Genomic DNA, 21,556 nt, shown 5'->3' with positions numbered 1-21,556 from the left:
ATGGAATCAAATCTAATATTATCATCAGCCTTCGAGTCCTTGCGTTTAGCTAGAAATAGCCTCAGTACAGTGAAATGGCTTAGTGTAATGACATGGAGAGAGAGAGAGAGGGAGGGAGGGAGGGAGGGAGGGAGAGAGAGAGAGAGAGAGAGAGGGAGTGATAGAGAAAGTGAGAGGGTGGATGCCTACGATGTAATTCAGGGCCATGAACTTGGCTAATCACACAGTGTCACTCACTCATTCTAATCCATTTATGGAGTAATACCTCTTAGACCGGTACTTATAGCAGTATAAATTGACTGTAGTCTAAATCAGGGCACTTCAGAAGTAGTTCAATTGAAACTTTAAAGTATGGTACTTCAGAAGCCCCCCCCCCCCCCCCAAACTGTGGAAGCACTTATACTGGGATAAATTGGTATACCAGTTGGAGTATTTACCTAAAAAGAAAGCAGAAAAAGTAGGTTTTAAAAAAAATGATAGTAATGGAACTTCATGCCCCAAGTGACTCACATATACTTGCATATATCCGACTGTGGCAAAATTCTGCAGACATTCATTTTTCAATACTTATTTAAGCTACTGTACCATGAATTCATGATGAGCATTGCAGCCATGTGCATGTAAGTTTTTTTGTGTGCTGAGCATACCTAAAAAGGGTTATTTACAGCGTTTACATAGATCCCTGAGAGCCTTTGATCCATTCCGCCCATTGAAATTATAATGTCATCTTGCAAGAAAAGAATATATGTTCAGCCAAGATATTCATTGACTTTGTCGTTACTTGACAGGCAATGTTTTTGATGATAAATTTGTAAATGAATCTTTAACAAATTTTACAACTAATGCAGTACATGAGAATTTTTGTTCACACTTGAAGCTTACAAAAAGAAGATGATACGCATCAGTTGAGCTATTCATTGCTTTATAACTCTAATTACAGAAACTTTGAAATCACAGCTTGAAATACACACTTATCAAGGCAATGAGACTAATGATTGATATGTTTATTGCATCTCAGGAGGGAGGGGGGTATTTGAAAAGAATTACCTGGTAATTGGAGCACTTGTCAGGTGTCAAGTCCTTGACTATCACTCTGAGGATAAACAGCTATCTGTACGTCATTCTATAATTAATTGACATCCTTTGCTTCTTTTTGTTCTTCCTTTGCTGGACTCAGAGACCAGCGGTTTACCACTGCAAGGGTCTGGTAGGATCATACTCATAGTCCAGGGGGGTGTTTCACAAAGATCACAAGTTGAACTTAACTCTATTTGGACTTAGATATTATGGAGAGCCGTTTGTAGCCTTAAAATAAAATGTATTCAAAAGCAATTTTTTTTTAGACTTTTCATAAATTCCACATCAAGAACATGAAATCTCCTTGATAATAGAAAGTATGAATGATTTCATTTGAATCAAATTTCATGTCTTTTAAAATAACTTTTACAAAATATTTCCATAAAATGGCTTAAGTCCAACTTAGAGATAAGTTCAACTTAAGATCTTTGTGAAACACCCCCAGGACTCCAGATTCTGTCCATATTTATATTTTTTTATTTTTCAATCAACTATGTCCATAATGTCCTTCTTCCTTACATGCATCCCAAAAAGATCGCGTGTTCCCCGAAAATACTCAGTGAAGGTGAGAAAGAAAGGCAAGGACTGTCTCCGTTTAATAGTTGAGGGTGTGTTATTTTCTCAGCTGATTGGGTGCGCGACACAGAAACAGGCCAGGCAGTAGACTAGTGGAATCACTGAAATTGGTAGAGAGAGTGTAGTGATAGGTGAGGGGAGAGCGTCAGAGAGCTTAGGTGGTACAGTAGGATGAACTTGTTGGATGTATTGTAAGGCAATAGTTGCAAGGGAAGAGCAGGGAGGTGGTAGAGTAACTTGGTAGGAGAGGAGAGCTCAGGTTGAGGAAAGAGGACAAGAGCTGTGAATTCCAGAGGGTTGAGGTGGTTAGGGTCGGAGGAGGAGTTTAACTCTGTCCTTAGGTGGTTGAGTTTCCTCACGAAGTTGAATCTTTCCTGATGAAGTGGATGACATCTTCCTCACTCTCTCCACACAGGGGGCAGGTTGGGGATTTTGGTTTTTCCCTGTTGCAGTAAGGAGAGAAAACAATCTAATTATCTAACCAGTATGCATTATACACATAAATGTACCAGGGACCTGATAGAGAAGGACTGGAATCAAGCCGCTCTCCTTTGACCCCATGCTCCAAGCCGCCGAAAAGTTATGCGCTAATCTGCAACTGTTGACCAGGTGGTGAGATAAAAGAGGGCATGAAAATTCAGGATTTAGAATTCCTACATCAGAAAATGGTATCACAGCAACTGTTCGCTGTCCCTTCCAATGATTTATCATCCATTGTTGAGTGTGTAAAGAGTAGAACAAGCGAACACAAACTCGTGTAATTTCATCCTCTTTTAACTTCAAAAATACAAAAAAGCACGCGAAAACACGCATTAGCAAACTTAATGTTGTTGAAGATTGTAAATCATAGATCAAATAACAGGACATTAAAGCATGCACAAATTAGCGGATCATCCTAAAATATTGAGTTTTTGTCAGGATGTAATTTTTCTTTTACTAACTCTGGCACACAAATTATAGGAAGGACGGAGTTCTAAATTTGAAAATTTGTTTGATCCGATAAAATCCCCATATAAAGTTTTTGATTTACACTTCAATTTTGCCGGTAATTTAATATTTTGTAATAAATGTAAAACTGGTGCCTGGCTTCTGAAAGTCCCCGCAGTGGAAGCGCGGTGCGGAGCATGGAACTTCAAAGCCAAGTGGAATGTTACACATCCCATTTTTATGCTTTAGAACTCATGAATGCGTTTGAATAAATTACAAGAGTTTCGCCTTCTTTCTTTCACCTCCCTGAATGTACAGACCAGTGGGAAAAGATTAGATGGGAGCAGTAATTTATTCTGCTCCAAAATAGCAATAAATAAATAAATATTATAGCAAAGCCAAGCAGAGCTTCTGTAAACAACAAAAATTGAAATTACTCCCAGGTAGCCTATCATTCAAAGCTATTGTCCCCATGGTGGACTGATGAATATTAATAAGTTAGGAGAGCTGCGGTATTTGTTTCCAGCTCATTGTGAATGCGCCATTGACCAGTGATGGCCTGGTGGTAGAGTTGCTTCCCAGCAAGCAGAAGATGGTAGGTTCAAATCCCAATGGTTCAACAACAAAATCTGACTTTGCTGACAAGCTAAATATTTCTTTACAAAAATTGAAATTACTCCCAGGAAGCCTAACATTCAAAACAAAAGCAACTCAGAAGATCTTTAATTTTGTTTGAATTAACATTGAGAGCCAGAAAGCCCAGAATGGTATTAAAGATAAGCTGGAGTGAACTGGTAATGATAGAAAATAAATTTTCACAGAATCCAACAAAACTTACACTGAATGTTCAAGATTACAACTAAATGACATGTGGCAAACGATTTTGGTAGCTAAAACATGTGTAGGAGCTGAGTAATGAGCATAGACAGATACAAGGAAATTGAGGTAATTATAAAGTACTAGCAGGACCCGTGGAAAATCCACGGGATTCTAGGGGGAGGGCAGGGGAGGGGGGGGGGGGTAAATAGAAAGAGGCCTAGACCCTATGTGCTATCGAAAATAAAATTTGATTATTTTTATATCAGGTCTATCTAGGCCTAGAATCTAGACGATTTTTATAACGCTGTTTGACCATGAATGGCGCACCGTAATACCCGTTTTAATGCATTGATTTGATGAAGGAACTGTATCATAGTAAAAGTATTCTATCCAGCTATAGACAATGCCAATCAATGGCTATGTTTTTAAACGACCGTCTGATTTTCTTGTGAAAACTTTACTTTGAAAAATGATTATCGAAATTCAGCATACAACTATACATGGACAGAATAATCACAATCTAAGCTCGGGTTTCATACCTCTATAGTCACGAAACTATATTGAAATAGGGGCAATAAGAGCAATTTCAAAATGTTGTCGAGTCTACTCTATAATAGCTCAGCTCAGCTCACCTCACCTCACACACAGTCACAGTTCCGACAGTGCTCGGCAGCAGTGGCGCACTGCACTGCCCGTGCCTCACGGCAGCTAGCTTGCAACTGAACTGTCAGTTACGATACGATGAATTTCTTGTGAAAACTTTACTTTGAAGAATGATTTTCAAAATTCAGTAAACATGAACAGGATAATACCAAAGTAACCCTGCTTGCATACCTCTATTCACGTAAACTATATATAAATCACGGCAATCATCATAGAATCAAAGACGAAGCGACTGAGCTGTGCGTGTGACGGTGAGCGTAGAATCATTGCATACATTATACACGTACGTTCGTACACGCAGCAGGTCCGGCTGGCCTACAAAGCATATCATATAAAAAGACGCATAACACGGGTAAGCCCAACCCGTGAGAGCGTGCATTTCTTACATCCCCTCACCCGGGTGAGTCATCTGTTAATGTGTATTTCTCTCACATGCTACAAAGCGTATCCTATAGCAAGAGGCCTAACTCAAAGTACGCCGCACCCATAACAATAGGATTTGCTTCACCGAGTGGATTCTCGTTCATCGTGTCTCTCTTTGTCTCTCTTTGATAATTAGACAGAGGGCGGGTGCACCCCTTGCCAACTCGCTCTCACGGGTTTGTCGCCTCCTTGCAATCCACCAAGCCCGCCGTGCTCTCGTCCGCCCGTCCTCCCCGGCACCCCGAAAACGCGTTTAACAGCATGGACGTCGATCGCGGGGTCGACGTGACACGCGGGTTACGGGAGACAGGCCTCGTATAATTGTGCCGCCGTCCCCGCGCCCCAAGGGAGGCGGGCGCGGTCGAGGAAAGACGTTTTTGAGGAACCGTTTTGCCCCGTTCTGGACCCCCCGCGGCGATTTTGCATATTAGTAATATAGATGCCCGACACCCTGTGCTTAACACAGCTGCAGTATGTGCAAATGAAAGTTGTTGTTTTTATTGAAGATTATTTTTTAGCAAGTTTTTGTGAGGTTGTTTTTATTTTAGTGGTTTTAACAATCAATCTACTGCAGGATAAACAATCCAGAATGAATTATAGCCATGTTCTCTCGACATACGATGCCCATTCCAGAGCTCAAGATTAGCTTTAACTTTTATACATTGATCTTTGAGCCAATGACAATTGTTTCTAAAAACAAAATGTACCATACATGTACTGTACATGTATCCATGACCATTATCTCATTTAGTTTGAAGTAGGGATTAGGCTACCGTAATTAAGTTGTTTTGATTATCTTGCTTTGATTCTTGTACACATATATTATGCAATGCATCATGTATATTTAGAACTAACCATGTTACATTCTTCTTTTAATTTTGTTGTAACTGAATATGAATGAGGGTGAAATAAAATGCACTTGCATCTACAAGCATTGACCTTTTATTCTAACATTATCAAAAACTTTATGTTAATCATGCCATTGGAGGTATTTTTTATAGCATTGAACTTGGGTGTTTGGTCAGATTAAAACTTTCCATTTTTTGTTTTAAAGGTTTGAAGTTTTATTTTATGTTTTATGTATATAAAAATACATTACTATTTATATGTTTTTCTCTGAAGTGGTTGGCTTTAGGAATGCTACAGAAATGCTATATCATACCCTTTGCTGTAGTACATACATGTACATCTTGACACAATTAACCTACATGTATGTGGTACCTATACTACATATACCCACTCCCTCTCCAAATACCTTCTCTCTCTCTCTTCCTACATGAACATGTATGGCTTCCTACAAGAGAAGCCAATACTATCATCATGCCTGAAACAAAGAAATTCACAGAGCTAATAAAAACGAACCAAATATTGCATTTTTATTGAAAAGGTGCTCCAATCTGGATGTTCATGAAGCGCACGTAAACAAGTTCATCACTGCCTGTTGCAGTCGGCCGTCAACTGCACTTTCTATTTTTAGCCGCACTCCGTAGAATATCTCAAATTGCGTGGTGACGTAAAACGAACCCCTGAGAAGTCCACCTAGCCGCCGAGGTTGAGTTCACATGGCAGCTTGAGCTAGGGGCTAACCTTTCGGGGCCTACGTGAATAATCAATAATGATATTCACATAATTATTACCTGTATCTTGTGGTAGAAAAGATTTGTGTTATTGTGTTACAGTCCTTAAGCTTGAACTCATAGATTTCCGTCACTAAGGGGGATGATTTCCGCAGGACTGACATGGATTCCAAAAGCTCAAAATTTTCCTATTGCGTTAGAAGGCAAAATAAGCCTGTATGAAAAATTTGCCAAATGAAATATATTTTGCTAAAATATACATGTATCCTGAACATCCACTTATAATATATGTTCAATTGTTGAATCATCTCAACAATTGATTATCACAAAGTTCATGAGACAATCAAATGCAACATGTCGCTTACGAAATCTTGCAAGATTGTGACGATCCGACATTTTGCTCCAGCTACAATTGCTCTGGTAATTATTTTGTCAAAAGTATAGTATCAGGGTTAATTAGGGTCACAATTTGTTTTGAGGTTAAACTTAGAGTGAGTCTGAGATGGAGTGTTTGGACAAGCAGCCTTTTCACACACAGCTAAAATTCTATAAACATGATTAGTATAAACGTTTTTGAAACGTGTTTAAACTAATCACGAGCCTTTCACACACAGAAATTTCGTTGCGATCGTTCATAGTTTCCTGATTAACTACTGCTCGTAAAATGCGCAGTAGTGCCATTGCGCATTGAAGGTCATGTCATATCAATCAAAGCGCACGCTCCATCCAGTTTAAACACGTTTAAACACGAATTTCCTTTCACACACAAAATGTCAAGCTCTCTAGATACGAACTTCGTATCTGCAGCCTGCTTTTAGGGGCGTATGGATCGCGACTTCGTATCTGTCCCAACATCGTATAAACGATGTTCACACTGGGAAATTTTGTCTATAAACATGTTTAAAACTGTTGAATGATTCTAATCATCTCTAGATACGATGAATTTTAGCTGTGTGTGAAAAGGCTGCTCGTTTAATGTTGGGTATTTGGTTAGTGTGGATAATTGTGGAGCAATTGTCTTAAGACCATGTGTTATACAATTGATATTTGTGATTTGTGGAGCTGAGATGTCTATTTCCATGATGTTTTCACTGGGCAAGAGTCTGTACTTTTTATTCTAGTAGTGGTATTTCATTTCTCACACATTTTTTAGTCTAATGAAAAGATATCTTCTTTTAAAAGTACATTCATTTCTAGCTAAACATTGGAAAGCAGTTATCTCACGATTTTCACCTGGAGAGTTTGAATGTCATCGGACAGGTGTCATTGTGAGAATGGCAAGACTGAACTCAAAGCTCTCAAAGTGGGAGATAGTTTGTAGGAACTTGGTTAGTGTACAAAACTATGGAGCAGTTGTCGCAAAAGTTTGTGTCATAGTACTGATACATGTGTGAATTATATCTTGGCTCTTTAACAGTTCAGCTACCACAAGAAATTGAAACTAACCTCATATCCCAGTCTCACGGGCTGCATGTACGTATTCCCATGATGTTTTCACTTTGTAAGAGTCTGGACTTTTTATTCTAGTAGTGATATTTCATTTTGCACACATTTTTTAGTCTTATGAAAAGATATCTTCTTTTAAAAGTACATTCATTTAAATAGAAGCTAAACATTAGAAAAAAGTTATCTCATGTGGAGAGTTTGGCTGTCACCAGACTGGTGTCATTTTAAAAATGGCAAGAACTCAAAGCCCTCAAAGTGAGAGGTATTGTGGAGTACTGAGATAGAGGGGAAAAAGTACATGTACTTTGCTTGAATGCAAACATATGGTTCATTAACATGTCATCCACTCCAAGATGTTCCATATTCCATATGTGCTCGTATTTATGTTTTTACCATATGTAAGGTAAATGAGCAAGAAATAATCTCTTCCCTGCATATTGTCCTTTGACATGCAGTGAATGAATTTAAAAAAGTTGTTGAAGGTTTATACTTAGCTAGTCCAATAGTTTAAACACTTAAAGATAAGAAGGCTTTGGGTCAAAGCCATGGCAGTGCACTGTAATATTCAAATTGGCAAAGCACTTATAACATGATCGCAACTATTTTTCACAAAAGTGTACTCAAGGGCAATTTCAATACCCTATTGTGCATGCATCCCATAGAAACCATGTTTGGATTACAATGTACGTAATACACTATTGTCATGTACACACTTTTCAGTAGGTGACGCACTATAGTTAGGCTATTAAAATTCCTTTGGATTGATTTTTCAAAAGTATTTGCGATCTTGTTTCATCTTCACTTAAAATGTCTTGTATCAAGCACAAAGAAGGTAGGATTGAATGATGAACTGCATGTATGAATTCATTTGTGTGCAGCTGAGTCACTGAGGTACATTCATATACAAACACTCAGCCGTGGGCGACAGAATATTCATGCACATAAATAGTTATATTGGAAAGTTATGCAGAATGTACATCCCAGGGACTACTTAAAGGGCAATCCAACCGTTGTAATAAGTTCATTTGTATGAATAAGAGAAATATAAAAGCAAGAGTTTGATATAAATTGGACGGATAATAAGAAAGTTATGAATGTTTGAAATATGAGATCACTAAGTCTATGTGAATCTCAAGTTGGCAGTTCATTCAGTGGATTTCGAGGTAGTCGCGATAACTCTCATGTTTGTAGTGTACAAAAATAACATAAATTTCTGTTTTGCTTTTAAGTGCCTTCTCCCTTGGGGCACTAGTCAAAATATAAAGTGGGTAGCATACCATTATATGTCCTTTAAAGAGAAACAAAAAATCATATTGTCCATCAATACATAAGAGAGACATTACCGATTCTGCCAATTTGAAGAGCCCATACCTCCAGGGATTGCATCTTTCAAAAGTTCTCAACTCTCATATTTTTGGGTCTGATTTCATTCAAACTTTCACCAGTTTACTTCTTTGATTTTTCCGCTTTCCTCTAGAATATCATGGTTGGATTTCTCTTTAACTACTGCATATCTCCAAGATCTATGTAGATGATAAACAGTCCTTCAACTTTGAATAATGTATTTCAAAATGATGATAGATGTCTTCATACATATACCATGCAGCACATATTAGTCATCCTCAATGCACTCACATTAAGTCTGTATGCATTGGATGAATTATGCAGGCAGCTCATACATCTTTATTTATCCCACAGTGCTTATCAAGATAGATCCCATCTGAAATTATTGTATATTTTGGCAAAAAATAAAAGCTGTGGTGATACTTGTGATATTTCTTATCAAAGGCATAAAGATTATGTATGATGATTGAGTGGATTCATCATATTTCATGACGGCATATAGATTGGTACAAATTTGTATGTGGGTGTGCATTTTATTTTAAAAGGCAGTTTGGGCCTGTGGAGTGACTTAGAACAGCAGGATTTTTTTAAGATGGTAGAAACAGCATTAACAAAAGAGAATGTAATATAAGACACTGATTCAGAACATTTAAATACTTTTGATAATTGTAATAAAGTAAAAGAACAAAACTTGGAATGAAAGTAGGTGTTATATTCAATCAACTCCAAGCATTGCAGACTGACATTTCCAGATAGTTTTCTCATTTGAATATTAAAGAATATTATACACATTTTTATTTTTAAAATCTTTAAATTCACGATATGATATATTAAGAAATATGAGTTACTTTCAAAACATGTGGGTTTCCATTAAACCATTCATCAAATTTATGAAGTATTAAATTTCATATACTTTGGTACAGAATGACATAGAAGGTAGCTCTTAGGTCATTTTTTATAAGGAAATTTTGTCTTTCTTCATATTACTTGTGAATTTTAAAATCATAAGAATTCACCTAGAATTTTCGAACTGAACAAGTAAAAAAAAAATTTTTTAAATGAATAAAAAAATTAAAACAAGGTTTTAAAACTTATTCAATGGATTGTTACAATATAGTTGTTTCAAATGTTTAGAACTTCTCTATCCTGTGTTTTATCATGTATTTCTTTTTATATTTCTTGTTTCAGAGATGTGATAAGCACCACTTTGGGATCCGTCAGAAGGCTAACTTGATACTAGGTCCAGCAGAAGGTCAACAGAAATCACTTGCCAAAACATGGAATAGCATCAAGTCAGTGGCACAGGTCAAAAAGGTAATTTCAGTATTGAATTTCACTTGTTTATTTTTTTTTAACTATTTATTAATTATTCAAGAAATGGAAGCATACTTATTTGAAATTTGTAATGCTAGGAAATCATAAAGAAATGAATATTTGGTAAAATGAAAGAAAGAAAGAAAATTAAACAAACATGCAGAAGAATGAACTGGCTCTAAATAACTAGTAGTAACCAGAATAATTCTTATAATAAATTACTAAAATCTATATATTCATTATCTATTAAAAACAATACCAGATGGAAAGCAATATTCTCTAGTCATTTAAAGTTAATAAATGGGGTATACTGGTAATATCAGGTATGATTATGTGGGTAAGTAATGAGCTAGAATATTTCAATATACACAGAATTGTATTTATCCTGAAACCACATTTTAAACTACATATCGACAGAAATATCTTAAAGTCATGTTGTTTGATATATCAGTAAAACATATATGATAAGAATTCTCTTACAGTTTTTTTTTGTTTGGACTAGAAAAATGTTTACCTAATGATGCAAAGAAAAACTTGCTCAAAATCTTAATTATACTGGCACCAACATTAAAATGCACATACATGTACAGTCAACAACTAAATTATTCATAGCCTAATAAACCAACTTTTGTAATATTTAAGTAGGGTACCGGTATGTGAAAAATGAATTTGCCCCAATTGAAGTGTCGTGAGAGTGTGACCTATTAAAGCTTACATCTTAAAGTATTCAGCAAAGGCCCTAATTCAGCCAGTCGACCTTTCATTCTTGAGTTACGAAAAACTAAGAAAAACATCATCTTTACGAGAGGTATGACATGATATATTGTTTTGCCTGAAAAACATGTTAATTGGAGTGCTGTCATCATGGACTTAGTACAGTTAGAGAGATAGCGCAGGTATGATTTATTACTTCAATGCATGAGGAGAATAATTGAGTTAGATGCAGTTAATTAACCAATTTGATTTACAGGATGCGATGTATTTTTTAAATACAGGGGCCGTTTCACAAAGCCTTTTTTCAATGACAAATGAACAAAATCAGTGACAAATCTGCTGATAACCAATCAGAGGCAAGGATTTCAGTAGCTTATAACAAAAACTGTCATTTGTCACTGATCACAAGTTTTGTGAAATGCCCCCCAGATACCTGTGTAAATCATGTCAGCATTGAGCATCGCCAAAGAGAGCATATCGGAATGCTGTGCTTTTTGTAACGAATGTAAGATCCGTGCATCCTTACACGAATGTAATATACCTAACACAAATTATACATGCACCAATTCAATTATCCCCAGTGGCTTTTGCATTATTAACGTAAATGTAATTTCCATCAACCCCTATCATACGCGAGAATGCAATATTCATGCGGATCACTTCTCCGCTTTTTCTCCAATCTTGTTTGATTACTTTGCCAATTGCAGCACCGCACTCCCGCTTTCTTTCTTCATTTAGTTGATTTGCCATGCAACTTGGGGCGAACGGGGTATTAAAGAAATTTGTTACAGTGTAATTTAGGTCATTTCCTCTTATATGTATACAGGTAATGAAGAGAGGAAGATATTAAAATGAAAAAACTTTTGATCTTCAGCTTTAGCCCGTGATTAAGATTTTTTTTGTAACACTGAAGAGATCTGTGACACAAAAAGAATAAATGAAATAAATAAAATTTGTATGAAATTAATTTCATCACAGGATGTTTGTACATAGATACATACAGTTTGAAACTTAATCATCACACAGTTCGAAACTAAATCATCATACCCTAACCAAGTTTTGTAATTTTTAAGTACCGGTATGTGAAAAATCGATTTGTCTCGATTTATGTTTCTTGAGAATGTGACAAATTAAAAGCTTACATCTAGCAGTATTCAACAAAGGCCCTAATTCAACTACAGTTCGTAGGTACACCTTTCATTCTTGAGTTACAAAAAACATCAAGTTTACAAGAGAAAAAGAAAACAAATCACAGAAATGGACAGCGTACCGGTAGGCTTAATACTGTGGCATATGTGATTGAACCTTTATCAGTTTCCCCACACCCTATCTTTTCTCAGATCCGTGATCTGTTTCATTTTGTATTCCTGTTTGTTTCAGAAAGAGGTAAAGGAGCGGGAGAAACTTGAGAGGCGGATTCTGGAGGAGCTGAATCGCATGTTTACAGAGTCCGGTAAGCTGAATTTTAAAGTGCAAGTACACATACATGTAGGTCAGTTTGAAGAGATATGTCTAATTTGAGAAGTTGAAACATTTTCATCACTGCAGTCTGTCTGTTCAGAATTCAGTTTCACAGGGTTCATTCTTGATTTTTGCTATTCAAATTGAGAAAGATCTAGTTTTGTGGACCTCACCGGAGCTTTGAAAAAATATTTTTATCGTAATTGTAAAGTAAACACTTTAAAAAATACCTTGAAAGTGTTTGCACTTTGCTGGTACTATAGCACATATAGGAATGATGTATAGGTGACATATATAATACTGTGTATGCACATTTTCTGACGATTATGATTGTAGAGGTGGTGGTGGTGATGATGGTGATGATGGTGAAGATGATGATGATGATGATGATGATGATGATGATGATGATGATGATGATGAGCGAGGGCAAAGATTTGAACTCACAAACTTTGATTTTGTTTTTGTTTTGAGAAGAAACAGTTTTCTCCTTTAAATAGCATGTATACTGTAGTTGACTAAATGTGACCCCTCCCCCTATCTTCCCTGAGCTATAAATTCTCTTTTAAGTGTAAGAGATAATATTTTACAGGTGTCAGTAAAGACTCGGTATACACAGTACAGTTCAGTGAGTCATCATGTAGATTTAATGAGGAGAGCACATCCTCAGAGTAATGACTTGTGCAAGGCTTGATGCTTGCTTAAAGGTCTATAGCCTGGGTGTAGCTTGCCATTTGTCCCCAGTTCAGTTCAGTTCAATTCAATTCCATTTTTTCACTTTTTTCTCACTGAATCAGATAAAAAGGACAGAATATATCCTTTTTTGGCTTGCAGAAGGGCGTACATGTAAAAATGCTAAATGTTAGATGTTACCATAAAAATGCCAAAGACTTAAAACATTTGAATGTACTTGGTACGAACTACTCAAATTAGATACATGTATGTAGAACACATTCCATTCTCTCTTTTAGTATTTGATAAAGAGAGAAATCCTTGTCTTTTACATAATTGTTTACCAAATATACATGTATATATATATATGCAAAGGTGATAACGACCTACCGCTAGCAGCAAAACATGAAATCAATAACCTAAAGACAAAGAAAAACAAAACAACATAGAAAGTAATAACCTGTAAACTACAGTTATTGTAATAATAATGCAAAATGTCATCCGTGTATGATATATACGGTATTTCTGAAATGGTCCGTTCCGAGGCTTGTGAAATATTACTACATGAGTACATGTACACTGTACGTGCAGAGTAAATGTTTATTGATCACCATTCATACATCAAATTGGACACCTTATGAATGACGTTATTACACAGGATGATTCATCATCATCAGTCAATAATGGCAAAACAGACAGACCGGCTAGACTTTATCACCCTGTGTATATGACTGTATATACGCAAATGTGTGCATTACTGTGAAAGCATTTGTTGATAGACAGATCAATAGCATCTGTATGGAGCCAGAAGGAGTCATGAACTCATAATCATAACCTTTTAACTCAAAGTTCATGCTTTTCGTGTTCTCTGCAGATGATGTTATTGAAGAAGAAAAAAAATCAACCACAGACACATCCCGGTACTTGTTTATAGCCCAAAAGCCTCTCAGATCTACAGAATCATGCATTTTACTAGCTACATGTAACTTAACAAAATTTGGTCATTGGTGGGGAGGAGGGGGTGGAGGGGGGGGGGGTGTGAGATAGCTACCGGTATTCCTTTTTTCAGTCTCTCTAAATGAGAAAGTGGGTCATACATTTTTGGGGGGAGGGAGGGGGAATTTATTTTCTCCATAGTATCAAATGAGAAAATTGAAGCTTGAAGATAGTGCTGTAAGTCTTTAGATCATTTAAGTACAAAAAAATAAAAAATAAACTCAATGGCCCAAATTCACAAAGCAAGGTTTGAGCTCAGACCAAGGTTTGAGGTCAAACCTCCTTTTGTTTCGCCAAACCTCCTTTTGTTCTTTACAAACCAGGTTTGTAAAAAATGTGTAAAACGCGTCATATGACATACAAAAACCAAGGTTTGTCGACGAACCTTCTTTGTGAATTCGGGCCAAAGAGGGGGGAGTTTAAAACCCCAGCCTTCCTATTCACTACACCTTCATGTTGTTCTGGATTTGTAGTTAATGTTTCCAACATAATGAGTGGGTGTGTCCCTCATGTACATGAAGCAGTCTGTTTTCTAGCTCAGCTCTAGCTTCCAACTTTAATGAAGCATGTTTCTACGTCACACGCACTAGCGACACTCGACTGTTCGAGACATGCAAGTCCTCGAAATAATGAGGAGCATTTTCCCATTTGGATTGCACTGGAGAGAGATGGAAGGGCAGTAATCCACAGGGTAAATAGCCTCGATTCTGTGTAAACACCTCCCATCTTTATTGTGCAAGGAGGCATGTTTTTTTTGTAACCCGTTCACACTAAAGGAAATTTATATGAAAGTTGTATAAAGAAACCTCATATAAAGAAATGTTCAAAGAAATGTCCTACAAAGAAACTAATTTTGACAAGGTCAGTGTACATAACAGCTGGCCAATCATTGGTGTTCACTCACGCTTAGCCCCATCCAGTTACCCGGTATACAACATTTGTACGATACAATGTCATGACTAGAGCGTGACCCAGATGATTTATCAAGTTTTCATTTGAAACGATGCTCAAACTTGCATTCTGTTATAACGTTTTTGTTACACGTTTCTTTATGCGATGTTCAGACTGGAAAAATGTAATTATTTATTGTATATATATATATATATATATACAGTGAAACCTGTCTGTAAAGACCACCCAATGGAGACAAGAAAAGTGGTCTTTATGGGCAAGTGATCTTTATGTACAGGTTCCTTTAGTACATTTTTCAATGAGAAACCATTTTCAAGGAAAACAAAAAATGTGGTCTTTGCAGACAGGTGGTCGTTAAAGTAGGTTTGACTGTATAACTACATTTTTATACGATTCTTGTATATATAGCCATATGATAAATGTTGGTAGTCTGAATGTGGGTTTGGTGAAGGAACAGCCTGAGTTTAATCAAGTTGGACGACCTTATCCCATCCTTGATATTGCTCCACATCTCATCAAAGTCCCTTGAGCAGAAATGAGGTATCTTTGGAGAAAGTCATGGCTGGTTTTGACAGCTGATGTAGAAAGGCTGCGCTGTGCCCATTTTTGTTCCCTTTTGTATTGCCCTCGATGTTGAAAGGGCAACAGGAACAATCATTCGGCAACATCAATAATTCATAACATTTTAATCAACGGTGCATGTATTTGCCATTTTGTAGATTGGATTTTTCAAATTCATTTGCTGTTCTCTTAATTGTGTCTCCCAGCATGTCAAAGATAAATGTGGGTTGGGACCTATCTTAAAAACTTAGCATGAAATTTATATAAATAGCTATGTATTGTATTGCATTTCTGTTCAGTTTTGGCAGGAAATGCTATAACCACAGATGTTTGGATTTTTAACAAATCTACTTTAAATTAAAATATCTCATGATTTCAATGTTGAGATCACAATATGAAGACCTGGAAAAACATACGATCGAAAGTTTATTCATGATATTTGCTGCATTTCAATATGAAATTTACCTGAAAATGAAAATCTGTAGAAGATTTAATGGATTTGTGACTTTTAAAAAAAATTGAGTATTAGATGAGCGTTAGATTATTTTCAAAGTGGATTAACCTTAAGAATTAAGCTGAAATTTAACTAGAGCTTATAGTCTTACTCTTAGCTGACCAGAAATCATGTGTATTCATTTTACAGGAAGGTAACAATTATTTAATGCTAAAAAATTGCTTTAACCTCATGACGTGAGCTTTCATTTTGGTCATTTTTCATTTTAATACTTTTTTTTCTTCAATTGAACTTTTGTGTAATCTCAATTATTAAAACGTGAGTAACTTGCCACTTTGTCATAGAAAATGTCTAAGATGTTTTTGTGATCAAGAGGAATAGTTGCACAGAAAGTTCTTAAGGGGCGTTGCTGGGACTTTCTCAGAACGTAAACTTGAGTGGGAAAAACCGAAAGGCAAGTTCACTTTTGACAATTTGCCAAGGCATCTGGTATGTCTTCTTTTCTTTTTTGAAATCATGTATTGAATGACACACTTCATTAGGGGATTTACAATTCTCTCATGTTGCAGGTCGGATTCAAAGAATAGGGATAGATGTACGTATTGCAAATCCCTCAAAAAAGTTTTGAAACTCAAGTTTGATTGATTACATCTCTCTTCTCATGGTATAATTATCACTTTGTTTAGTGTCGTTAGAAAGTGTGTTTATTCCTCTTTTAACATTATACCCCATTTGTTACGATTTTGCACCCATGGAATGTGCATTACAATGTACATCAAATATAGGGTGGGTAAAAAGGGTAAAGTTGCAAAATGCACTGTTCTTGTGCAATCTTATTTCTTAGAAGAGTACTGGGCTGCTGTTCAGTGCACTGCATATAAACAATACCACTGCTCACCAGTGCATTTTGAAACTTTTCACTTTTTACTCTGCCCCTTATTCCGATGTAGTGCTCATTCCATGGGTACAAAATGATAATGGATATGGTATCATTTTAAAGAGGAATAAACATAATTGTCTAATAATACTGAACAAAGTGAAGTAAGTAATTGATCAAACATTTTTGAGGTGTTTACATAAATTTCTACCAGTATTTAAGAGGGTTAACAAAAGTACATGTAGAGGTTGCATCACTTTCTCTTTCTTTATGAAGCTCTTATCCCAAAGAGGTAAGATGATACGAAAGTGATATATCTTGTCAATGAATATGTACTATATGGCATATTTCATTTCATGTTTCACTTGTATTCTCACAAGTGGGATGGTCACATTCAAAGGATCTGAAAAAATAAAACCTGTAAAATATGGATGATGATATATATATTTTAAAAAGATAGATACGCTGTTAGTACATTACTTCAATATAACCATTTATTTCATGTACATTTATAAAAAAAGAGATAGTATCGATTACCTCACTTCAATATAACCATATGTAAGATAATATTTATACAAAATAGATACATGTTGAATACATCACTTCAAAATAACCATTCCTTTCAAGGATTTTTATTCCCATCATTAAAAGGTGACAAAAAAAAATGATACTCCTCTTGTTAGTATTGATTGTATGCAAATAATTCTGTAATTATTATTATTTTATTTATTTTTTATTTATTTAGTTATTTTTTTGTATTTTTTATTTTTGGGGAGAGGGGGGGGGGGGGGTAGATGGGTTTCATTGGAGAGATTGGTAGAACCTGTTTATTGTACATGTATTACATGTGTGTAGGGCTTAGGGTTAGTATTTGTTACACAAATGTAGGCTTCTAAAGAAGTTGTCCTTTGCCCAAGACAGATATTTTCATCACTTCAGATAGACAGATAGTTTGAGAAACTTCATTTGTTTCAATAGCTATTTGCTGTAATTTTTGCAACCCAATTTAACATGTAGCCTTTTTGATTTTTCAAAGAACTCATGCAATGTTATAAGGTGCATTCCTATGACATATTTTGTAATGCTTTAATGTGATTTAATATGCATATTGATTTTTGTTATATTCATGAGATTTGAAATTAATTATTCATTAATTTATAACAACATATTTTGAATGTGAGTTATGTTGATACAACTTTGGACTTTGGACTTTGGAGGAATATTATACATTCTACATGTCCATGTGTCCAGTACATACTGCAGTTTGTTTTTTTATTTTTTTATTTTTTTATTTCCATTTCCAACAAAATAAATAAAGTACATGGGATTGCATTGTACATAGTAAAACAATGAAACTTAACAATATATTTGTAATTGGTCCACAGTGTACAACAGGCATATAACACAGGTTGGTCATGGAGGGGACTGCTGAAAAGCTGGGCTTGTAGATTGCAGCCCCCTATAACTTACAGTTGCAAAAATAGTACATCAATAATAAAAGAACGCACAAATACATAAACCAAATAGACATAACATAGAAGGAGTGAAAGGGACAGGGAAAGAAGGGAGACAAGGAACGAGGGAGGGCAGGGCTCTTACCTATAACACACACAACACAACACGGACCGACTGGAATACGGATGGCCAGTACAAAATGAATCAAAATATACAAATGTATTTTATTGAGTTAAATAAATTTAAAGAGGGAGAGCTAACGCTTGATAATTACGCAAAAAGGATTTTTTTATTGTGAATTTAAAAGAATTTAAACTGGGAGCATTCTTGATGCTAACATCAAGAATGGTCCATAGCATCGGGCCTGCGTAAGTGAATATGGATTTAGCAAGTAAAGTTCTAGTTAATGGCAGATGAAATTCGTCAGATTGGCGCATAGGGTATTTGTGTTTAGTTTTATTTTTGATGAACATTAAATTGAAGGCTGAGGGTAGCGTATTGTTATTTAACTGGTACATAAAACTGTCCGAGGTTATAACGATATAAATCATTTATTTTCAACACATTATTTTCAACAAATAAAACGTCAGTATGAGATCTCCAGGAAGTGTTACAAATAACACGCATAGCTTTTTTTTGTAGAAGAAGTATTCTATGAAGATAAGAATCGTATGTATTACCCCAAACAATAATACCATAATTTAAGTACCGGTAGGGCATCAATGCATCCAATTTTGTTCTATTTTGCATGAAGTATGTACAATGTACTTCATTCATATGCTGAATCAAACTTAATTACTACTGCAGATGCATTTGCTATTAACTTTATGAAATTTGATTACAACTGTTTTTAAAGTGTTTCGATTAATTCATATTTGAAAATAAGAAAATTTTGGAAATCTATTTCTTAACTCTTTTTCCGACATCAACACTTTGTATTACGATTAGATTGTGTTATTTTGAGCACAAAGGAGAAAAGACCGGCTTACTAACATATTCAAATTCATGGATATTTCTTTCCTGGGGACCTAGTGTCGAGTTATTCCATTAACCTGTTATCAGTTAATAAACTACAATACTTATAATCCAGTCTGCATATATTACATGTTGCTATGTCGGGAAAGCCTTGGGCAAGCTTTCAGGTAGTCAAGAACAACCTTTGTTTAAAAAGCATACATAAAATTTGAATACGTAATTATATAAACCGTCTGTTCATTTGATATATTTTCTTCTTCTCCAACAGACTGGTTTTACTACAGTCCTACAGGTGACCTGACAAACTCGATCCAGAGGCATCACACCCATAAAGGAGCAGGTTATGATGAAAGGTTCTTCTGGAACCAGCACATGCTTCAGGATATCTTAGATACCCAGGTGATTATCTCTTTACAGAACAATAGATGTTTGAACCTTCCATATTAGGCCATGGTCATACATGATGTTTTAAACCCCTCCCCCCCCCCCCCCCCCCTCCCGAAATATAAAAATTCTGGGGCTAAAATATATTAATAAGAATATATAGTTTAGAAGTATGTAAATCAAAAGTCACGTGGGAGTGAAAACAAAGTAGCCGTATGCAAACAGACCCCTGAACGTACTCATATATCTGTACACATTTTTACAAAACACTTTCACATGCAGGACAGTTCATTGAATGTTCAAACACGTTGTCCACTATTTTTTGCTTTGATACATTTTTTAATTTCACTGCATGGAACTTGTTTATATTGGCAATTGAATAAGATGATTAAAAATATAAAGAGTTTTAGATTGGATCCCACTTAAACCATAAGCCTATGTAAAAGCATCATAATTGCATTTTCAAGTGTTGGGAAAATCTTGTCTAGTATTTGCCAGACAAAGAAGTATCAAAGTCTCGCTTTTCAAAAGCCCAACCACCATGTACATGTACATTACCTCTTAAAGGTACTTGGTAACATTGTTCAGATGAGCTTAAGGTAGTGACTTCAATGTTAGATGTACAACTAAATATAATCTGAAAGTTTGAGTGAAAACAGACCATTATTAATGATAAAGATTGGAAAAAACGGATCTGATCAATGCCTTGAATCTCCTTCTAGGTGTATGTAATCGTCATCGTCACAAAGTAATGAATTGGTTCTATATACCATTCCAGACATTTAAGTGTTGTAAGATTTTTAAAAGCCTGTCTTATGTCTTATTTCCATGGGAAAACGGTTGGGAAAATTCAAAAATGGTTGGGAGAATTTACTGTTAGAGGGTGTAGCACAGTGATGCCTTAAAAGAAAAACATACATATCTTTTTGGTTTGAGAATTATTTCAGGAATGTTTGCATGTTAGAGAGTTAATCCAGTAGAAAGAATATAATAAGTAACATTTCATGCAAAAATTACACAATTTTTTTCATCAACCTTCAACAATGTTACCGAGCCACATTAAAGATACTATGTCCCTTTTGCAGCCAACATCAAATTCTGTAGAACTTTGCAGGAATTATGAATATGTCTTGTATGTCCTATCTGTGAAATTTAAACGTTAGCCGTGTCCTAATATTCAAATTATGCAAGGAAACCTGTTTACTTGCTAGACTTCACTTTCAGACACTCTTGAGTGACTGACTGCCTTTTTTCTTCTTTGGTAATAACATACATCAAATGAGCTGAAAAGGGTACATGAGCATTTGTCTACATCAATAACCCACTTCTCGTAATGGCCAAAATTAAACTGATTGAATCATTGGCAGCATAAAACGTAGGACCATTTGGTACAATGGTCTGAAAATCAGACTATTACTTACTGGCTCTATAGCTCCTAAGTCAATTTGACAACTAATAGTCGTTATTTTCCCACTTTAAGACATTTTCAAGCCCCCTTTTTTAAGGAAAGTTCTAAATTAGTATTATCTTTCAAATGCCGTTGGAATTTAGCCTTTTCATTTTTTTCGCCTGCAAATGGGACATAGTACCTTTAATGCTTGGAGAATATAAGGACACAAGGAAGCATGAGAGTGACGATTCAATATGGTGGAAACAGGATGTCATTGATCCTGAGGAAATTAATTAATCAAAGTCTTTAAATAGATGACATTCTTCTGTCAGGTGATGGTGAAACACACGTTCCTTGAAGATGAAAACTCTCAAGATTGCTGGGTGCTGACAATGTTCATACTTTTATTCTACATACCCTACAGTATAGTATGTAAAATTAACACTATACTATGTTACATATACATGTATTACACCGCACTACCTGACTCCACATTATTTATTTTATAAATTATTATTTGATCTTCCTAGGAATTTTTCTCT

The 21,556-nt window shown here is 35.6% G+C and overlaps 1 protein-coding gene across 1 annotated transcript in view; it reads left to right on the top strand.

Moving 5' to 3' along the window:
* Nucleotides 1-21,556, top strand: part of LOC100893290 (phosphatidylinositide phosphatase SAC2) — a 44,579-nt gene that overhangs the window by 19,358 nt on the left and 3,665 nt on the right. Inside the window, exons 4-6 of the mRNA XM_030992904.1 lie at nt 10,041-10,166; nt 12,261-12,333; nt 19,509-19,639. Coding sequence (XP_030848764.1) covers nt 10,041-10,166; nt 12,261-12,333; nt 19,509-19,639 — 330 coding nt within the window. The remainder of the gene's footprint in view (nt 1-10,040; nt 10,167-12,260; nt 12,334-19,508; nt 19,640-21,556) is intronic.

This window comes from Strongylocentrotus purpuratus, unplaced genomic scaffold, assembly GCF_000002235.5.
Source record: "Strongylocentrotus purpuratus isolate Spur 01 unplaced genomic scaffold, Spur_5.0 spur5_contig_847, whole genome shotgun sequence".
Classification (NCBI taxonomy): domain Eukaryota; kingdom Metazoa; phylum Echinodermata; class Echinoidea; order Camarodonta; family Strongylocentrotidae; genus Strongylocentrotus; species Strongylocentrotus purpuratus.
Note: the sequence above shows the minus strand (reverse complement) of the source record. Positions and strands in the feature narration are given on the sequence as shown.